This window comes from Syngnathus leptorhynchus, chromosome 9, assembly GCF_054491065.1.
Source record: "Syngnathus leptorhynchus isolate UIUO chromosome 9, UIUO_Slep, whole genome shotgun sequence".
NCBI lineage: Eukaryota > Metazoa > Chordata > Actinopteri > Syngnathiformes > Syngnathidae > Syngnathus > Syngnathus leptorhynchus.
Window position 1 is genome coordinate 3,656,378 of NC_141203.1, and position 19,606 is coordinate 3,675,983.

At 41.6% G+C, this 19,606-nt stretch overlaps 2 protein-coding genes and 1 long non-coding RNA gene across 4 annotated transcripts; 2 read left to right on the top strand and 1 right to left on the bottom strand.

Annotated features, from left to right (window-relative positions):
• The first annotated feature begins 338 nt into the window (after positions 1-338).
• Positions 339-1,235, top strand: LOC147050655 (TLR adapter interacting with SLC15A4 on the lysosome). Its single transcript, XM_085920870.1, has one exon. The coding sequence runs from the start codon at positions 339-341 to the stop codon at positions 1,233-1,235; it is 897 nt and encodes a 298-aa protein (XP_085776996.1).
• Positions 1,236-2,884: 1,649 nt separating this feature from the next.
• Positions 2,885-6,877, top strand: phf11 (PHD finger protein 11). 2 transcript variants are annotated; one of them, XM_085921079.1, is made up of 8 exons: positions 2,885-3,588; positions 3,723-3,778; positions 4,394-4,470; positions 4,577-4,655; positions 4,829-4,963; positions 5,039-5,110; positions 6,004-6,101; positions 6,343-6,877. In XM_085921079.1, exons 1-7 carry the CDS (start codon positions 3,140-3,142, stop codon positions 6,078-6,080), a joined length of 945 nt encoding a protein of 314 aa, XP_085777205.1. In that variant the 5' UTR covers positions 2,885-3,139; the 3' UTR covers positions 6,081-6,101; positions 6,343-6,877. The 2 variants fall into 2 exon arrangements, with proteins under 2 accessions (XP_085777205.1, XP_085777204.1); XM_085921078.1 differs by having other exon boundaries at positions 2,890-3,588; positions 4,565-4,655; positions 6,343-6,875.
• Positions 5,362-9,271, bottom strand: LOC147050657 (uncharacterized). The gene is made up of 3 exons (XR_015067306.1): positions 9,135-9,271; positions 8,658-8,899; positions 5,362-7,623 (listed from the first exon to the last, which is right to left on the bottom strand). It is a non-coding gene; the product is annotated as an uncharacterized LOC147050657 (long non-coding RNA).
• Between the last annotated feature and the right edge of the window lie 10,335 nt (positions 9,272-19,606).

Here is a 19,606-nt window from a genome sequence, read left to right on the forward strand (position 1 = left end):
CATTTATTAGTTGATGTGTTGAAATGTAGCTTTGTGTCAAGTCCAGTCGTCTCATTCAAATTCCCCAGAAATGTCTGTGAATTATGTAGTGATAATAAATACCACCAGCTGCAGCTGTGGTTATTAAGAAAGGGGAAGAGTGATCCAAAAAAAAAAATCTTGCTTCCCCTCAAGATGGATGCATAGAAGCAAGCAGACGATTAGACTCGCCATTTGCTTCATGGTATGGTATAAGAAAGGTTTCCTTCTCCTCATCTTTTTTTTTATTTGTAGACAGTTCCTGATCTTTTTCAAATTCTATCGTTGAGGAAATTGTCACCCACTGAGGCATTGCAGGGATGCTTTGTGAAGCGAAATTGCTGAGCATGGCCTATGAAGAAGCAGAAGAATCGTGCCTCCCGCAGCGCGATAGGCAGGAGAGTACTGTCGGATCGTCTTCCCGCTCTACAGGCGGCATTGTGTATCGTCATCACAATTCGTCAGAACAGGAGGGGGTCATGGTCGGCGAGAATCCTCCAGAATTCTCCCAGCGGGAGTCTTTGGATCTGTACAAAACACAGCCAGTCAGAGAAAACTCTCTGGGAATCCAGATCGTTTCTCCTCGCTTGGGAGGCGACGCCACCTTCCTGGTTCCATCCTTCTGTCAGAGCATCTGCCAGAACTACAGCGACCTCCACATCGGAGGAGACCAGGTTCTGCCCCTGTCGGCTGACAATTTGGATCAGGTGCACGCCGACACCCAGGCGGTGGGTCCCTTCTTGCAGTCCTGTGACGTCCCTCCTCCTGGAGAAGACTCCCCTCCGAGACGAGCTACACAGATTGGCCTCCTGCTGTCTCTCAGGGGAGGCTCCAACCACTGGAGACAAGGAAGTGGTCGAGATCGGAGCTTTTTCTCCCAAGGGCGCGAGGGACCCTTCACCAACTCCCTGCTGAACTGCTACCTGGAACAGAAGCTTCTGGACCTGTACCAGCAGTACATGATGGAGAACATGGCCAGAAATTCAGGCCCTGTCTGCCCCCTACTGGCCTCAGAGATGGTCCTGACTAGCCTGGACCAGATCACCTTGCAGCTGAGCCGGGATGGGAATCTGGAGGCGGGCATGGCCAAGGACATGGTGATGTCATGCCTGCTGAGGGTGGCTGAGGAAATGGAGTCCAGCGAGATCAGCACACCTTTCCTGCAGATCTCCAGCGACGGATCCAAGGAGTTCTTCAACCAGGACAAAGAGCAATGACGCTTTCTTAGAATTAAGTAGACCATAGGTGTCAAACTCAAGGCCCAGGGGCCAGATGTGGCCCGCTACATCATTTTATATGGCCCGCGAGACAAATTTTGCATCGACTTTGTATCATTACTAAAATTACAAATTGTCTTCACTTTAAAAAAAAGATCTTGCTTGCTAATTTTATTACCATTCATCTTTTTAAAATATTTTAACATTTTTTATTACTCTCTGATTTCAAAACTAGTTATTCATCTGTTTTATTTGTAGCCTATACTGTATATAGAAGACGTTGACAATCATAATGGCCCTCCGAGTGAAACTATGACTACGATGCGGCCCGCGGCAAAAATGAGTTTGACACCCCTTGAAGTAGACTAACCCACCCGTTTGTATTCCTATCCTGACATTTTGGTTGCCTGGCAAACATCTTGTGAGCAAACTCAGAAAACAGGTGAGCCGTGATGTTAGCAACCCGAGCCTATGGGAACTTAGACATCACTTTAAACCAAACATGTCCAAAGTCCGGCCCGCGGGCCAATTGCGGCCCGTGATCAAATTTCATCAGGCCCGCAGCCTCTGTGATAAAATCTTTAGTATGTGGCCCGCCGCCATTGTTGACCAGCGCTTTAATACACACGTACCAAAGCTATTTTATATTCATGCCGCAGAAATGTAATCTTGCGTGACCCGGCGTGATTTCACAGTGAGAACATGACTCCAGCTGTCCTGCTATGCGGAGCACGCGCAAGTCAAATGCGGAAATAAACCCGTTGTAAAAAGGGTACGCGCCAACCGGCTGCGTGAACCCTGTGTGAAATGTTCATGAGGCGAAAATAATTTTAAACTCATGTAAATTTAAGGTATTTTATAGAGTTTGTTCAATGTTATCGTATTTTATGTATTACTGATAACTCCTGTTTAAAATGTTCCTGAGGCGAAAATAATTTTAAACTCATATAAATTTAAGGTATTTCATACAGTTTGTTCAATGTTATCGGACTCTACAGATATGAATGAAAGGCAGAATTTGTGTTTTTAGAATTGTTCACGTCTGCCTGAGTGGCTTATATTTGGTTATTTTGTCATTTTAAAAATAAAGACAATTGGGAGAATGAAATTTGTTTTATAACAGTGTTTATTTGGATGAAATTGTAGTTAAAAAAATGTCCGAAAAAACTACTGGCCCCCGGGCCCCTTCACTTTATCAAATCTGGCCCTCCTTGCAAAAAGTTTGGACACCCCTGGTCTAAATGCTCTTATTAATTTATGTATTCAATCAGAACACTAACACAGCACACACAGCTTGGTAACTTTTCCATTACACATAAGTCATTAACGTCATGACACATTGATACAAAACATTCAGTAGATAAGACATTCTTATGAGGATATGTTTTTCCTTCTTTTCCCCTCCCTTCCGTATTCCTGTTACGGACAGTATGAAACCTTCTGATCTGGAGTCTGACGTTGTTGTTTCATCTGCTGAAGTGCATCATGTACTGACTGCCGGAAAACAACCCAAGATCTTGCAAATAAAGAACCAACTATGACTCCACATCTTTGTTTTCTTTGCTCAACGGAGCCTCGGCACAAGTGTACGTACTCCAATTGTGTGGGCACTACCTGCCTCCTGCTTGCGTGCGGGCAACTTTCGTGCCATAATTCCTCAATTAAAAAAGTTTTATTTTGAATGTTATATTTCTTTAAACGAACCGCAATGTAGCAAGGGATTACTGAATTTTGTTTCCGCTGTCCTACTGTTACGTATTATATCCGCTAGGTGGCGGTAATGCATATAAATGCCCCGTAGACAACTAATGTCAATGCAGCTCTGGCGCTTTCAAGCAACACGCTAAAAGTCCACGTGTTTATCGACACTGGTCGGGGAAAGTTGTAGTTGCGGAGAAAACAACATGAAGGAGACCAAAATTGTAAATGGGCATTTTTATTTGAATGTTCTTCCAGATGGCGGAGTCGACGAAAGAAAAGCGTTTTGTAGATACTGCGATTTTGAAACAAGTTATAATCGGAGTACATCCAGTCTGAAATATCATCTAATGGCATTACATAGAGTGGATGCCAGTAGTCCATTTATCAAACCTCATAGGTCAGATGCAACGTCTGGGCCAACAACCAAACAAAGGCAAGATGATCTAACAAATGCTTTAGCCAAGTGGTTAGCTATAGACTGCCGGCCGATTAGTATTTTGGACGATATCGGTCTGAGAAACGTTTTGAAAATCGCAACAAATGACTATAAGTATCAGACTCCCTCAAGGAACACCGCTACGAGAAGAATACGTGAGTTGTATGAAGAGAGGATTGCAAAAGAGAAGGCTTCACAACGCGCAACCTCAGAAAGGTTTGATTTTTGTTCGCTCCTCATACTGATGCCGGGCATCAGTATTGGGTCAATACCAGCTATAGTTTAATGTTTTGGGTACTCATGACTATACCATGACATTGATGTTTTGTTGTAACTTTTGTATGTTACAGGCAGGCCAGCATATCTTCAAAGAAAAGAAAGCACTTGTCAGAGTCCTCAAGTTCAGGTTGTGGCTTTTTTCAACCTTATATTATGTAGTCAGATTACCGTATTGGCCCGAATATAAAACTGTGTTTTTTGCATTGATATAAGACTGAAAAAGTAAGGGTCGTCTCACATTCGGGGTCTAGACGTTATGCCCATTCACAAGGCTAGATGGCGCCAGATAACTTTCCAGGCCAAAGCGTACCCCTGTCACAAAGAATAAAAATAAAAATAGCGGTAGCACAAAGAAGAAAAATAAGAGAAGAGATAACAGAAAATGGAGAAACATAGCGACAATCTGGAGAAAAGCGGGCCGAAGATCGGCCACTTTAACCGGCAGCTGAGGAGAAGTTATAATGCAAACTTCAAGATGATGGTGATAAATGAGGCAGAGTTTTCAAACAATTGCAAAGCGGCTGTCAAATATGGTCTCACAGAGTGTAACGTATGAAGATGGAGAGCTCAAAAAGATCGTCTAAAAAAAAAATGCTCACTATCAGAGAAAAGCCTTCCGTGGTCCTCAGAGTGGCCGCTTTAAAGAGCTAATCTTTATATATATATAAACTCACTGAGTTTTCTGCCAAGGTTGTTGTCCTCTTTTGCCTCCTGAGCGTCCTGATGCCTTTTTCTTCCACAGGTGAAGAGCCCGCTCCAATTCTAGGCCCCATTGACGAATCCGATTTAGATGAAAGTTTCAATTTAAAGCCGTGCCAAGTAAGTAGCATCATTTTCGGTGGCAACCTCATTTAAAGATGACATCATTAACTCGCCCACCTGTTAAAGAGTAATGCAACATGTTCCAATGCAGCTGTTCCCTCAGGATTCAGAACCTCCAAATGTACTCCAGCCTGAGACCCTCACTCAGATGGCATCGAAGGGTAAAGCTGAGAAAGACCAAGGTAAAGATGCCATGATGTAGATCCGGGTTTGTCAGTTTTACATTACTCACCCCTGATCTTAAACCCAATAACAAGTTGATGTGTAAGATAAGATCGTAATGTTAAAATCAAAAATTCTGATGTTTTTTTTTTTGTGTTGATGTAATTTTTTTGCAACATGTGACGTGTGATAGAGCTTGGCTTGGACGCTGCTATCTTCTGGGGACATTGCAACACAGCAGGATGTACAGAAGCCATCTTCAGTAATTTCTTAACAGACATGAAGGATGTCTTCCTGAGGATCCAGAACTGTCAGGCCAACCAGGAAGGTGAATGAATGACACATGACAATGGAAGGGTGCGACTGCGGCATGGCAGATTATGAGATGTGATGCTGTCTGCAGATTTCAACGTGGCGTTGAAAGTTATGTTGTCTTCTGGCAAAATGACAGAGCTGCTGAGCAAACAGCAAAAAGGTATGACAAGCTACATCCATACAAGCGCTTAAATGTAACATCATTTTTTGCCAAACATAGTGGACCGAGGAAACAATCTGAAGTTATGTATCATAGTTTACGTGAAGTCTTGTTTTCTGTTCGTTCAGTGAATGACAAAAACGGAATGAAAATGCTCTTCGTTTGTGATGTGATTTAGTCAGATCAGCCGTTTCCCTGCGCCACTATGTTAATTAAATCCGTCGCCTTATGGCAACAAAATGTGAATGTCATATGATTCATCCAGATGGAGTTGATGGTTGATTGATTTTGCCACAGTAGTAAATTTGTTTTAATGCAACATCTTGAGAGAAAGATGTTAAAACAAGTTGTCCCATCACAAACAAACTCTGGAACGACACAGATCATTTATTACTACTTTTCCATTTCATTCTGGTAAAATTACAACTTATTACACTTTTTTTGTGTGTAAAATGATTATTTTTGGCAAAATGACTATTTTTCCATAATAAAATCAAGATTTTCATCACGTTACAAATTAGCAGGTAAAAATAGTTTTTGGTAGGAAGGCTTTTAATGCACAGTAGTAAATTTGTTTTCATGCAACATCTTGAGAGAAAGATGTTAAAACAAGTTGTCCCATCACAAACAAACTCTGGAACGACACAGATCATTTATTACTACTTTTCCATTTTTTCCGGTAAAATTACAATTGATCTTATTATACTTTTTTGTGTAAAATTATTATTTTTGGCAAAATGACTTTTTCCATAATAAAAAAAAGATTTTCATCACGTTACAAATTAGCAGGTAAAAATTGTTTTTTGTAGGAAGGCTTTTGATGTACTAGTGTTATTCCTTTTTTTCTATAATGTACGTCATTCATCTAAATGTCACTTTTGTGGTTTGAATAGAGTTGGAGCAGAAACAAGTGGGAGTGCAAAAGTCAGTGGCAGCGATGCAGGAAGTCTTGTCTTTGCTGAGCAGATGATCGCCACTTTCTCACTACATGGTATCCAGCGCCACTCTCACTGAAAGCATTTTATACTATGTTGGGCTTTTTAGTTTCCCCTCGCCGCTTGATTAGCATATGTACTATCATTATCACCCACATTTCATTTTGAAACATTCAAAGATGTAGTAGAAAAGCAGAACAGGGAAGTGGTAAGGATAATAATTCAGCTGAAAAAGGCCATCATTGAAAAGTTGCACTATTAGAGCAGCGACCTGACACTGTGTTTACTTGCTTACAGATCGGAACTACATCACTGACAGCCACCTTGAAAGCTAATTCTGCAAACGTCTTTGGGCTCTTCAGAAAAACAGACTGGTTTGTGAAAAAATGTGTTTCTCCACTCTTATGTGGTTAGCCACAGATTTAGGTTTATAATGTAATAATTTCTCTGCATTATGTTCTGAAAAATACCACCATTTAAGGTTGTCCCAGTCAGTCTGGGGAAAAAAACGCAATTGGTAACGGTTAAATTCATTGTTTGAGCAGTTCTCTTGAGTTGTCAAAAGCAAATTCTAAATTAGCAACATCAGACATTATACAACATTGAAATGAAAGGATACCTTTTTTCACAACCCACTGGTAAACGTCAGCCCCCCCCCCCCCACACCTTTATTATATTGGATTTTTTTTTTTTTGCATCAAAAAATAAAAATATATAGCCTTGAAAATCAACAGTTGTTTTGAATGGTTATTTGTTCAGGTTGGGGAAGTTTGTTTTACAGTCTGACATTGCTGATGGTGATCATTTTTATTTTTATTAGTATGTATGTATGTATGATTAAGGATATTTTCTACAACTACTGATGTTCATATAAAGTATCGTAATTTTCGAACTAGAAGTCGCAATTTTTTTCTTAGTTTGGGTGAGGGGGCGACTTATACTGAGGAGCGACTTATATGCTTTGTTTGTAAGTGACACTGAGGATGAAGAGTTTGAAGGATTTAATGATTTGGAGTGACACAGAAGGTTTTGAAAAACTATTATGGCTTTTACGCACGCCCGGTCCGACTCGACGGAGCTCTCTTTCACCTCCTTGGATGGAAGTCGGGGGCCGGTGCTCGGCCGGTTGGCTGTCCGGGGACGCTGGATGGGGCACGGACATAGCTTTTACGCACGCCCGGTCCTATTCTATGGAGCTCTCTTCCACCTCCGTGGCTGGAAGTTCAGTAGTTGTTCAGTAGGATATATGCTTTCCAAGTAAGTGCTACTGATAAAAACATTTGGATCTGTCCACAAGTGCAAATGATGATCAATGGAAAGGAAAAACAAAAAGTAGAAAAAGTGCTTAAAGTTCCTTGGTCAGTTGAATACCACAAGTCTTTCAAGTAGAAAAAATAGGTAACTGGACTAAATGTCCCTGAACGCATCATTTCTAGGTGAGTTCTTGAAAGTCCCGCAACAACTGGCGCGACGTATGAAATCCTTGAGTAAATTACCGTCGATCTGACAGAAGGCATTCGTCTGCGTCACTCGAGTCAGATGGTTGACGCAAAACTTGAAGCAGAACTCCTCCAGATCCTGGTTAACAACAATTGAAGGATTACTTATAATGCCATGATGAACTTTTTTTTTCTCGTGGGTAGGCAAAGTATTAGCTTCTCAACCAATCTTGATGAGATTATCTTTTATTTCTAATTTATATTCTGTGTTGCAGTTCTCCAGGTATTTACTGCAAGGATTCTACATCATTTCGTTAAAACATAACACCAAGAATGCTAAAACTAGGTGTGAGTGTGGATGGTTGTTAGTCTCTGTGTGCCCTGCGATCGGTTTAGGCCCTAAACCGATCGGTTTAAAGTTTAAACCGACGGCAGGTGGCATTATTCTACACAATTCTTATTTCACAAAATGATATTAATCAGAATACTGTGTTAAGACTAGTACGGGTACTTAGAACATATTACGAAGAAGATTTTTGACTTCCGCTTTAAAGTGTTGAACATTAGAATGTAAACTTTTCAAATTGTGTTTCTGTTATGATTATAGGTTTTCCAAAAGAAGCAGTTATTTTGAAATTGTCTGAGAAGGGGGAAAAATGTTTGGTGGAGTTGGGTAAAATAAACTTTCTGCAACAGTTTTCGTGTTTCTTTAGTGAATGTTCATACTGTCCTTACTGTGAGTTTTGAATAAAATGTTTCCATGCTTGTTTGATATCAAGTCCTCTTGATATTTATTTTATTTATTCCTTAAAGTAATCCCAGAGAAAAAAAAAACCCTAACTTGTTTTGAACAATGTCATTTCCATTTGATACATACTTCAAGGCCATTTTAGTTTTAATAATACAATGTTGCAAAAACAACTGCCAATTATGAGCAAGTATGATATCCTCAAAGGGTCAAACAGATGTGATTTGGCAAAGTATGCTTAACAATAATTGCACACAAGTTAGTGAATATGTGTGATATCATAATCAAGACCGGCTTGTGAATGTTTGATCGAATGTTTCACGGAGGCTGCGCTACAAGTTATGCTGCAGCATGGACAAGACAAAGATTAGCTCATCATGCTGTGGCACTTGTGTGATTTGCAGACCAGCTGAGTGCAGACTCACCATGTTATTTTTCTACCTTTCCTCCCATTCAAAGGAAGTCAGTGCGTCGTTGCAGTTCAGTGCATTAGCGACCTTCCTCCACGGGTCTTGTTCAAACACAACAGCAGCAGGAGGAAACGGCATGTTTAGAGAGCTGAGCGCCGGCTGTTGGAAACTTGGGAAGTGTCAAGGCCACAGAGAAACTAGTGGCTGCCTTTCTTCCCCAAACATTCCAGGTACAGACGGAAATAGCTCATCCTGTCCTAAAAAAAAAAATAACCATTTCAATTATGCTCCAGCAGTAATCTCAACTCAATAATTTTATTTATAAAGCGCTTTAAAAATAATCACATCTGTAATAAAGTGCTGTGCTTGGGTTCAGTGGCGGCCCAAGGCTGGGACTTTGGTGGTGAGGAAGATGCCGCTCTGGCCTAGCAGACGCAAACATATTGTGACGGTCTACGTCTTTGTAGTGTCAGAATGGGATTTCACTCTCACCCGTGACAGAACTTTGTGTACGTCCAAGAGGAGGTGTGGTCCAAGTGGACTGGTTTCCATTCCTTCGTCGAGACAGCTGACTGAACCCGTTTGTGGTTATGCTAGGTACTGATACGAAAAACAAACAAACCAAAAACCTTTGGGTAGAAGTACAAGTCATGAAGCACCCTCCTTTACATCGTAAAAGTACAAAAGTACCAGCTAAAAGTAAAAAAGAAAATTGATATTTTCGCGCCAGACAATAATATTGCATTTGTAAAATGAGTTAATATCCATCCATCCATCCATCCATCCATCCATCCATCCATCCATCCATCCCCCTCTCTCGACATATCTGTCTGTCTGCGCACGATTAATAAAAAACATATACATCACGTTTTTTTAAAAAAAAAAGGTTGTCTAATGCAATGAAATCACAGAGGAGGTTGAAGCCTTTCAGCGAGTCTCTAAAGCACTTTTTCTACTCACAAAGAGCTTTTAACATGTGGGCTGGCGGAGACAAGGTTGTGTGATTTCATATCAAACCCAAGGTCCTCGCCACTCTTGCCATTGTGACTTTAACACTGCAGCCGCGTCGCCTTTATTCAAAAAAAGCTTTTAGTGCGTTGCCTTGTAAAAGCAGCACAATAACCTATTTACTTATATATTTCCATTTTATTTTTCCACTTGCCTTGCCGCTTGCTGATATTTCCAAAACAAATTCAAGGCCTAAAACAACAGTCTAAAACTCTTTACAGGATTAGGCCTGCACACAATATTGATGCAGACAATGATTACCTCCCCTTGGTTTGTGGCAGCAGGCTTGAGGCACGTATGTTATTCCAGATTACACCTCACATGTTCAACTTGCTGGAACGTTTAATGAGAGCTCCGTTGCCATGGAGGGAACATTTCCTGGTCAGTTAGCCCCTCGAGGCTGCACGAGAGCCCGGCGACCTTGGCTGCAATCCCCTCCCACCACTCCATGCACATGACCCTGCGAGGCGAGCAAGAGTCGTGTGATAATGAGCATATTGCTTCGCACGGTCGCCATGCGGATGCACGGGGATGACCCCATTTTGTCGGCGCTTTATTCCCTGCGGTACACACGTGCTTTTAATCTGTCTGATAACAAAATTCAGATTCTTCTTAAGTGTGAAAGCGCAAATCAGGGCCAACGTCACTTTTACCTTCCCGCATTGAGCGCTGTGACTTTCATGTCACTGCAAGGTTAGACTATTTGCTTCCACATGGCTCAACTTGCCAGAAGGTTACTTTTCTATTGCTAGATTCACATTCTTAGAGCGACTGGCTATTATCAAATACTAACTATTTGTAACGCCACATCTGAGAAAAGCAGTAGTCCTCGTAAAAATAATTGCAAAATACTATCTGCATATTTGTAGGTAGAGTTGAGTATTAAGGCATGACATGAAAATAATGTCTCAAAAGTAGCCCATAGTCACACATGAACAGTGTTAGGAAAGTTAATTTTCTACACAAACTCGTTCAAAGTTCAGCTCATACATTTTAAAATAAACTCGTCCAGTTCGAAATTTTTATTTTACTCACTAGGTGTATGGTTAAAAAAAAAAAAAAGAACAGTTTGTAGTTCTTTTCTTTTCCCCAATCAAAAAAAAAAGGTTGCTGTTTTCTCATTGTTTTCACCAATTGAATTAACACTAGTATTCAGATGCTGCTATCATCCGACAATCTCAAATACAAGAGAAAATTGCTTAAAATGTCTTTTTCTGTTAATGAATTAGAACAAAAACATCATGACTGTGGTCCAGAATGTCCAAACATGAATAATCTGCTGTCGGTGCCAGAAGCTAAGGATGCACAAATGAAATACGAAGTGCAAAACATTTAAAGTAACATTACATTTGTTTAAACTAACTTTTACTTTTTTTTTCTTGTTTGCCCAAAGAACCAAAAAACATTTGGGACATAAAACTGCAAAAGTTGCAAAGCCCAAATAAATTACTAAAACAATAAAAAAACAATCTTCACCTTCATTTAAAGTGTATGTACAGATATGAGCCAATGACAAAGACCGACGGGGATGGAGGGATGATTTTATTATGAATGAGGAGAGATGGACGAAGACGAAAGATTGCCCAGGTTGCAAATGGAAGACCAACCGGTAAAATTGAGTCAAGTACCCAAACTCTGCAGTTTTTTCGTCCCGTTTAGATCTGCTTCAAATCCAAGAACCGTCTCACAGTTCCAAGTACACATTTGCGCTCTGCACCACAGGTCAAAATGACTCACTGACATATGAAGGACAAACCACAAAAACATTACTTACATACATAAAGACAACTTTATTTATCCCCCTCTGAGATGTTATTTGGAAAATAAACTTGTCACGCTCCTTTTATTCCCTTTATTTCCATTGTAAAAATATGAATCTTGCCTCACCTTGGTCTGTCAACACGAAACACCACCCCTCCTCATGTAGCCTCCCACCTTGTTTTCTTTTTTTTTTGCAGCGCTCGGCAGCCGACGCTGTTATTACTGTCGTAATTTAGCTCCCTATGCAAACATGACCCCGTCCTCCAAATATTCAAACGGTAGTCACAGCGAGGCCAGTAAAGAGGAAGATAAGAGGGACATAAATTATCGCCACGCTCCCCTCCTCCTCTATGTTTTTGTGAGTGTCTGATGGTTAGCGTAGACAAGCACTGTTATATCACACAGTGATATATTTGGGAGCAATGAATAAAGCAGGAAGGACAGAGACAGAAGGGGCAAACAAGTAAATGGAATATGCAGATATATACTGTGCAGGAGGCCGCGTGGAGCAATCTACATTTTAATTGGCGCCATGTCTGAAACTCATTTTTATGACTCCGCCCCTGAATGAGTACAGGTAAGTCTTTTGTGATTTAGTGTAGCATCACCATGCGGTAAGTGAACAAAGCAGGAAAATAAAAGAGTGGAGCTGAGGTGGTAGCCGACTGCCTGAGTGTGCAGCCTATCAAAGTGCCACTGTGGGGCTTATTGCGCTATGGATTCAACTCATGAGTTTGACCTTGGCGCATACACACACACACACACACACACACACACACACACACACACACACACACACACACACACACACACACACACACACAGCCTGGGGTTCTACTCAACCTTGACTAATTAGCTGGCGTCCCCGTAGCATATGTTCACCACAGAGTTGATCAAGGACGTTATATCTGCAGTGTCCCACCTCTGTTCTGCGGTTTTGTTAGCTGTACTGACAACTCCATGTTTAAACAGTGCTTGGAGTATGTTGAAGAGCAGAACATGGCAAAACACGGTCCAAAGTCTCTGACCGGCCCGCACAGTGACCATCATCCATCCATTTTCTTAACCGCTTAGTCCCCACGGGGGTCGCGGGGATGCTGGAGCCTATCCCAGCCGTCATCGGGCAGTAGGCGGGGGACACCCTGAACTGGTTGCCAACCAATCGCAGGGCACACAGAGACGAACAACCATTCGCACTCGCACTCACACCTAGGGACAATTTGGAGTGCTCAATCGGCCTATCAAGCATGTTTTTGGGATGTGGGAGGAAACCGGAGTGCCCGGAGAAAACCCACGCAGACACGGCGAGAACATGCAAACTCCACACAGGGAGGGCCGGAGGTGGAATCGAACCCGCACCCTCCTAACTGTGAGGCGGACGTGCTAAAGTTGGGATGGTTTCTTCCGAACATGGTGATTGGAGTTCATACTCAAATACACTACTTTGGTCTCATCTAGACACATGACCTACCTCCATGCTTCCTCTTATTGGTCAGGCAAACTGCAGACGGACCTGGACACACAAGCGCCGTCAGATTGGTTAGGACGCGTTGGTGTGCAGCCATTTCCAGATCACTCCAGTGATGTGTCATTGCATTCAAGTCTGGGCGCTGGCTGAGTAACCCAATGATACTCAGAGTTGTCCTGAAGACATTCTTGTGGTCTTGGCTGTGTGCTTAGGGTCATTGTCCTGTTGGAAGGTAAATCTTCTGATGTCCTGACTACTCTGGAGCAAGTTTTCATCTATAATATCTCTACATTTCTTCTTTCCCACAATCCTGGCAGCACGATACTTGACTGTATGGATGATACCGGTCTATTGATGAGCCGTGCCTAGTTTCCTCCAGACATCACACCTGGAATTGCCACCAAAGAGTTCAATCTTTGGCTCATGAGACCAGTGAATGTTTTTCTTTTGGCAAACTCCTGGTGGATGGCCATGTGCTTTTTGTTTTTTTTCTAAGTCATGGATTCTATCAATCCACTCTACCATGCAGGTGGATTGTTGTCTTTCTGGAAGATTCTCCTCTCTCCACAGAGCTGGAGCTCAGACAGACTGACCATGTGGTCCTTGGTCACCTAACGCCTCACCCCCTCCCTAATAAAATGCTAAAATACCTAGCGGATGAACTGTATTCAGCATCCCGCCCATGTTAGCATTGGTTTGATGTAGATCATTTTCTGCTTGTAAGTTTGTTACAAAGCTGACTCTAATGTCACCCTCTCTCTCCCCCTCATGTTAGTGGAGCCTTGCACTGGCAATCGAGTTTACACAATGGTTCACATAGCACTAATTCAAACTAGTGTTCATAAATCAATATTGTTGTTCTTCACCAGTTGTTGTTGGGTTTTCAAGTTTACTGCATTTGAGGAGCATATCAATGAGGACACCGCTACATCTGCCGCTTTGTTTGCCGCGAGCCCGCCGCTTGACCTTGTGGAGAGCAAAGCGACCTTGAACGCCACACTGTTACCAAACAGACATCTGGTGAGGCATCCGCAATCGAAGTAAACAACATGTCATACTATGTTTCATATTTATTGTAATATTGGTGTAATTATAGCACAAAAAATAAGGAAATTAGTGTTTGGTAGATTATATCTTTGCTGTAACAATGCCATGTTGTAAAGCCTGTTTATCACTCCATTAAATTATGCTCAATAATAGAAAGATGCATTTGTAGGAGGAGCAGCAGAGCATCCATGAATATTTTTGCCAAATCATGTCCAATCATGTCATCCTTCAACTTAAACTGATCAAGCATTTCTATAATGTTCAAAAACTATTTGAGGTTCCCAGTCCAGTCTCAAACATAGAAAAAGACAACATTTGACAATCACATTCACAGCATTCAGTCAGGCAAAAGGACTGCGATGGCATCAAGTTTTATTTTTTGGTCAAAGGGAAAAATATAGCGAGAGAAAATTTTATTAAGTGTACAAATATCATACATGATGATTTCGAAGACGTTGACAAGTGTTTTAAAAATGAAGTAAATTTTTTTTTAAATTGATGACATGTTTTAATTTTCACGTTTTAATTAGTGATGTTCTATATAGGAGTGGTACCTAATGCAATGGCCCAATAGGACATTTCTATAATTACAACTAATAAAATTTTTCTGATTGATATGGTTTTGGCATGTTTCTTTTTTTTCACTGCTTTTTCAGTGACAAAAAATTTTGAAAGTTTTTTTTCAGTTACACACAAAAAAAAGATTAAAACTATGGAAAGAAACGTAATTAAAAAGTTCAAAAAAGTTGCTATTTATTCAGCTGGTCTTCTCTAATGCAAGAATACATTTTCACAGTGCTGTAAGTCGTTGACACGAGTCCTTGGAGAGTGCAGTATTCAATTTGTAACTATTATGGAGACAAGGACACGCTCCTTTATGTCGGCCGCTGCGATGAGAGAAAATGGAGGCAGTCGCCATGGCAACCGCCAGAAGAGCGCCCAACAAATCAACAAACAATGCTCCGCACAACTTTTGCAGGAGGAGCCGTTTAATGCAAAGCCTTGAATCATACAAAGTTGTCCTCTTATGCTGCCTTTGAGTGCCTGTGGGTGTCAAAGCTGAAGGAAACAAAAAGTAAAACCTTGTGCTCTTCTCCAAGGCCGAGCCGCCGGGAACGTGCCAGGGAGCCGTCGTCTTTTTGGTCACGCTGACCTCTCGATTTCACTGGTGAGGTCACACCTTCCAGAAACACTGAGTGCTGCACAAGCACGCAAGGAAAAAAAAAAAATTAATAAAAGGGTCCCGTGGCGGGAATTCACACTAGCAGTAAAAAAAAAAAAAACACTTTTTGCTGACTTTTTGACAAAAAAAAATGGTCCATTTCAATTCATCGACTAACTCACTGAACTGAGCAAGCTGACGTTTTGGCCACGTGCCACTTCTGGGTGACATCATAGATAGTGAGGCGTAGCAACACTTTCCTACTACAGTGGAACCTCTAGCGATGAATTCTAAACATTCTTCCTTGAGGAAATCATGGAAAGAATAAACTCCCACATTTCAAACTGTGGCTATCTACACTGAAAAAAAGGTGAATTTACTCAATTCTATTTCGTCAAGTGCTTGCACAAAATAAACACATCAGATACATTATTTAAGTAGTCGTATTAAAGGGACATTCCAGGTAGACGAACATTGACACTTATATTTAAAAATGATGTTAGCACCAAAATTTACACCACTAAAAGAATCTGTAGTAATTTAAGGGCTTTTTTTTTTTTTTTTGTCAAACTAGCCCGCTCACTTTTGGAGTTCGGCTTCCAGTTTTTCCCATCTCAGCCTGTGAATATTGTGACACGTGTTGTTACCTGACTTGGTTTCTCACATTCTTTTGTCATCTTGTGTCTGAATTGGTGATGAAAATTCATATCTTACAATTTTTCACTTCAACCTATGAAAATATGAATGCACAATATTCTGGTTTGATTCACATCAAATGTGAGCTCTTACGAGCAAAACCCCACAATCACCTCCACAAAATCAAAACTATTGTGCGGATAGTTTTTTTAAAAGATTTTTACAGGTTAAAGTGGACAACAGGAGGAATGTACCAATATATTTTGGCAGCGATTGGCCGTAGTTTGCAGACGTTTAGCAACGGTAAATTTGTACATCCGTACCAGGAGTGTCGTGAGGATGCCTGACAGCTGCTGTACGGCGAGTTGTACCAGGGCAAGCAGACAGTGGGAGGACAGAAGAAACACTTTAAAGACAGCCTGAAAGCTTCCCTCAGAGACCTCAGCATCAACACCAACAGCTGGGAGATGCAAAGCCCAAGCTGGCGATACAGACGAAACTCGACGCAGCACAGAGGCCCAGAGAAAACGTGCCGAACTCAAGACCCGAGCTATCACCATTACAGCGACTACAACCTGTGTGCCACACGTGGGCGAGCCCTCAGGGCCTGGATTGGCCTCATCAGTCACATCGAGATCCAAAATCCCTGCTCATCGATCTAGATTAAAGTCAAAGGTTTTCTTTGAATCCGAAGGACGAACAACAACAGTGACGTTAAATTTGTACACCCATATTAATACAGTAAGACAGGCAAATGGACTTGGCAGTTAGATGCCACTAGCTCCTGTTGCATGTTGTTTGAGATGTCCGTTGTTGAGCAAGGAAAACAAAGATGTGGAGTAACATTATTGTATTATAGTATAATTATTATTATAGTTCTTTATTGGCAAGAACTTGGGTTGTTTAATGGCGGCCAGTACACGAGGCACGGCAGCAGATGAAACAATAACCCCCATTCTCCAGGTCAGAAGGAAAAGGCGGGGAAGCGTCACCTGACTATTTAGTACCTATGTGTATTGGGAGGGCGGCTCGGTGGCGCACTGGGTAGCACGTCCGCCTCACAGTTAGGAGGGTGCTGGTTCGATTCCACCTTCCGCCATCCCTGTGTGGAGTTTGCATGTTCTCCCCGAGCCCGCGTGAGTTTCCTCCGGGCACTCTGGTTTCCTCCCACATCCCAAAAAACATGCTCAAAGAGCTCACCAGTGAGTACAAACCGAAACATGTCAGGTAACGCAACCTAAAATATCTTGTTTGTGATAAAAGAACCAGTGAAATGAGCTCCAAGTAGACTTGGCCCCATGCAGGGACGCAAGTCAAAAGTATTGTCGATGTGCCGCCGCTTGATGTGCGACGGCGCGTTTGCAACAAGACATCATGTCATCTCTCCTTGAGACGGGAGCATTTTTATAAGCGCTGCCGGCTGGGCCTTGAGCGCGGCAAGAGAGGAACTGAGTGAAGGCTGTTTATCCCGCGGCGGCCTTGATATAAACATGTGAAAGAAGCTCGCCGCTTTCTCTCCTCTGCTCAATCAATACAGTTCAACGGCGGGAACAATGCGGTGCCGAACACCTCTGCAAAACTAGTTTTTTTTTTTTTTAAAGGCGACAACTTCATTCACAGGGTTGACCTTCGAGCTGACACCATGTGACGCAGAGGTCATGCTTGTGGCTTGTGAATATTATGCCTTTGTTTTGTGTCCGCTTTACAAAAGGCAACAAAGGTTGACTCGAGTGCTGGGCCACATGCTGCGCTTCAACTTCTCGCTGTAACTTTGACTTTTCGTCTTTTACTCTTTTTACGAAAAAAAACCCCTTTCCATTTGGGGAACTGACTAGAGGTGTCAAATCCATGTTCAGTTAATGACAACCAGACCTAATTTTAGCGTTTTTACTCTCTTGCAATCAAAGTCAGCAAAGGCATACATTAGATTAATCCACAAATCAATAATCAAATTAATCGCCTAATATTTCAATACTCAAGTAAACATATTTAGAGACATTTCTTTAACTAAAGACTGTCCGAATCTTCTGATTCCAGCCTCTCAAAAGTCATTCAGTTTTCTCTAGTCCTTCATGAAACCAGACTGATTTATCTTTTGTGTGTAATCCAAATAAGACATCTGCTTCTACTTTGGAAAACAATGACCATCAATCCCATTTACCCTTCAATTGTAACTGGCGCAATCCTTTTCCCCTCCCCTCAAAGTGATTCAGCAATCTATTTCACACAATCGATTAAAAGAATTTAAGATCATAGATTATTACACTCATACCTCCAGTGTTTGTCTTTATTTACTCACAGGGTTCAGGTAGCAGTTGACCCTTGACTGCTCCCCTCTAAGGAACAATTATGCTTAAGTGCTAATTTATCTGCTTTATCCAGACCCGTCTTTTCCAAGCCTATACCCCCACCCCCGTTTCCCCATACCTTCCTTCCTCTCCTGCTGCAGCTCCTCATTCCTCTTTAGTGACAAAAGCAAGGCGAGCACTGAGTCATGACATCATAATTCAGCTCCTGTTTTCTCCGTTAAATCAATATCACCATGTCCGAGTCAAGGTTGTAGGCTGGCCTTCACAGCTCGCCTCTTCCAGCTTCTTTCTTCTGGAAAATCATATAAATTGTCCCTAAAATAATTAAGCCTTCAGATCTGTCACTGCCCTATATTTTTGGGGGGGACAGGGAGGAACCTTATAAACAACACTGACACAACGTCAAGGCAATGCCCAGGGTAGAACTGACTAAGATTTTAAGGACTTACCTCTAAGGATGTATTTTTAAGGACTTGGCATTAAGAACACAGCTTTATGAGCTAAGCTTTAAGTACTTGTCTTTGAAGACTTGTTAAAGTCAAGAACCTTAAACTTGTTTTTAAGTACTTGATTTTAATGACTTGGTTTTAAGAACTTGGGCTCCAAAACAAAAGACTACCTTTGGGGCTTTTTAAGAAGTTAGATTTAAGGCCTTGTGTGTAAGAACTTTATTCCAAATCCTAGTCTTTGAGATATTAATGAGTTGCCTTTGTACTCAAAGCTTTAATAACTCCTCTTTGAAACTTCCCTTTCGTGACTATTTTTTGAAACTTTGCTTTAAAATGCATCTGTAAGGACTCAGCTTCAAGGAATTCGTATTAAAGACTTTTCTTTCACTTGTCTTTAAGAATCGAGTATTAACCCTGTTCCTCGAGTGTTGGTGTCCTGCATGTTTTATGTTTTGCAGCAGGAGGGCAATAAAGCATGCAAGACACAGACCCTCGAGGAACAGTTGAGAATCCAAGAAATTGTATTTAAGGACTTAGTTCAGTAGTTGTCTTTAAGAAGTTGTCTTTTATGGACTTCTCAATGGCCACTAATAAACTAAAGGTTCTTGTAGGGACAACAGCAAGAGCCAGGTGCTCTCAGCAGTGGCAGCCAAGAAGGATGCAGGCAAGATGGTGGAACTTCATTATGGAACAAATAAGTTGAATGGAAGGTTGAATGGAGACGACATGACATGTCCATCCGTTTTATTACTGACTCCAGTAAAACTGTTCAAATGGTTCACTTTATGGAGAATGAGCTTCATTATGGATTTTAAGGACTTTAATAGTTCAGGAAGTGGGCCGATTTTCTTTAATTGATAATAAACATGAATACTATTAACAATCTTCACCATTTTGCTTTGGGCCCCAAATGATTGAGCAGCCCTTGACTTAATACGGAGAACCTTTGCTTATAGCGAGAGAGCAAAAGAGAGAGCAAGGGAGGTGCCTTGTGCTTATGGGAGGCGGAAAGAGCAACGGGTATGACTAGAGGAAGAAAAAAAACAAAAACGGAGAAAGTGCAGGCACACGGGAGCTCCCCCCCTTATACAGCGCGTCGCCCTTCGCTCGGAGGCTATCTGGAG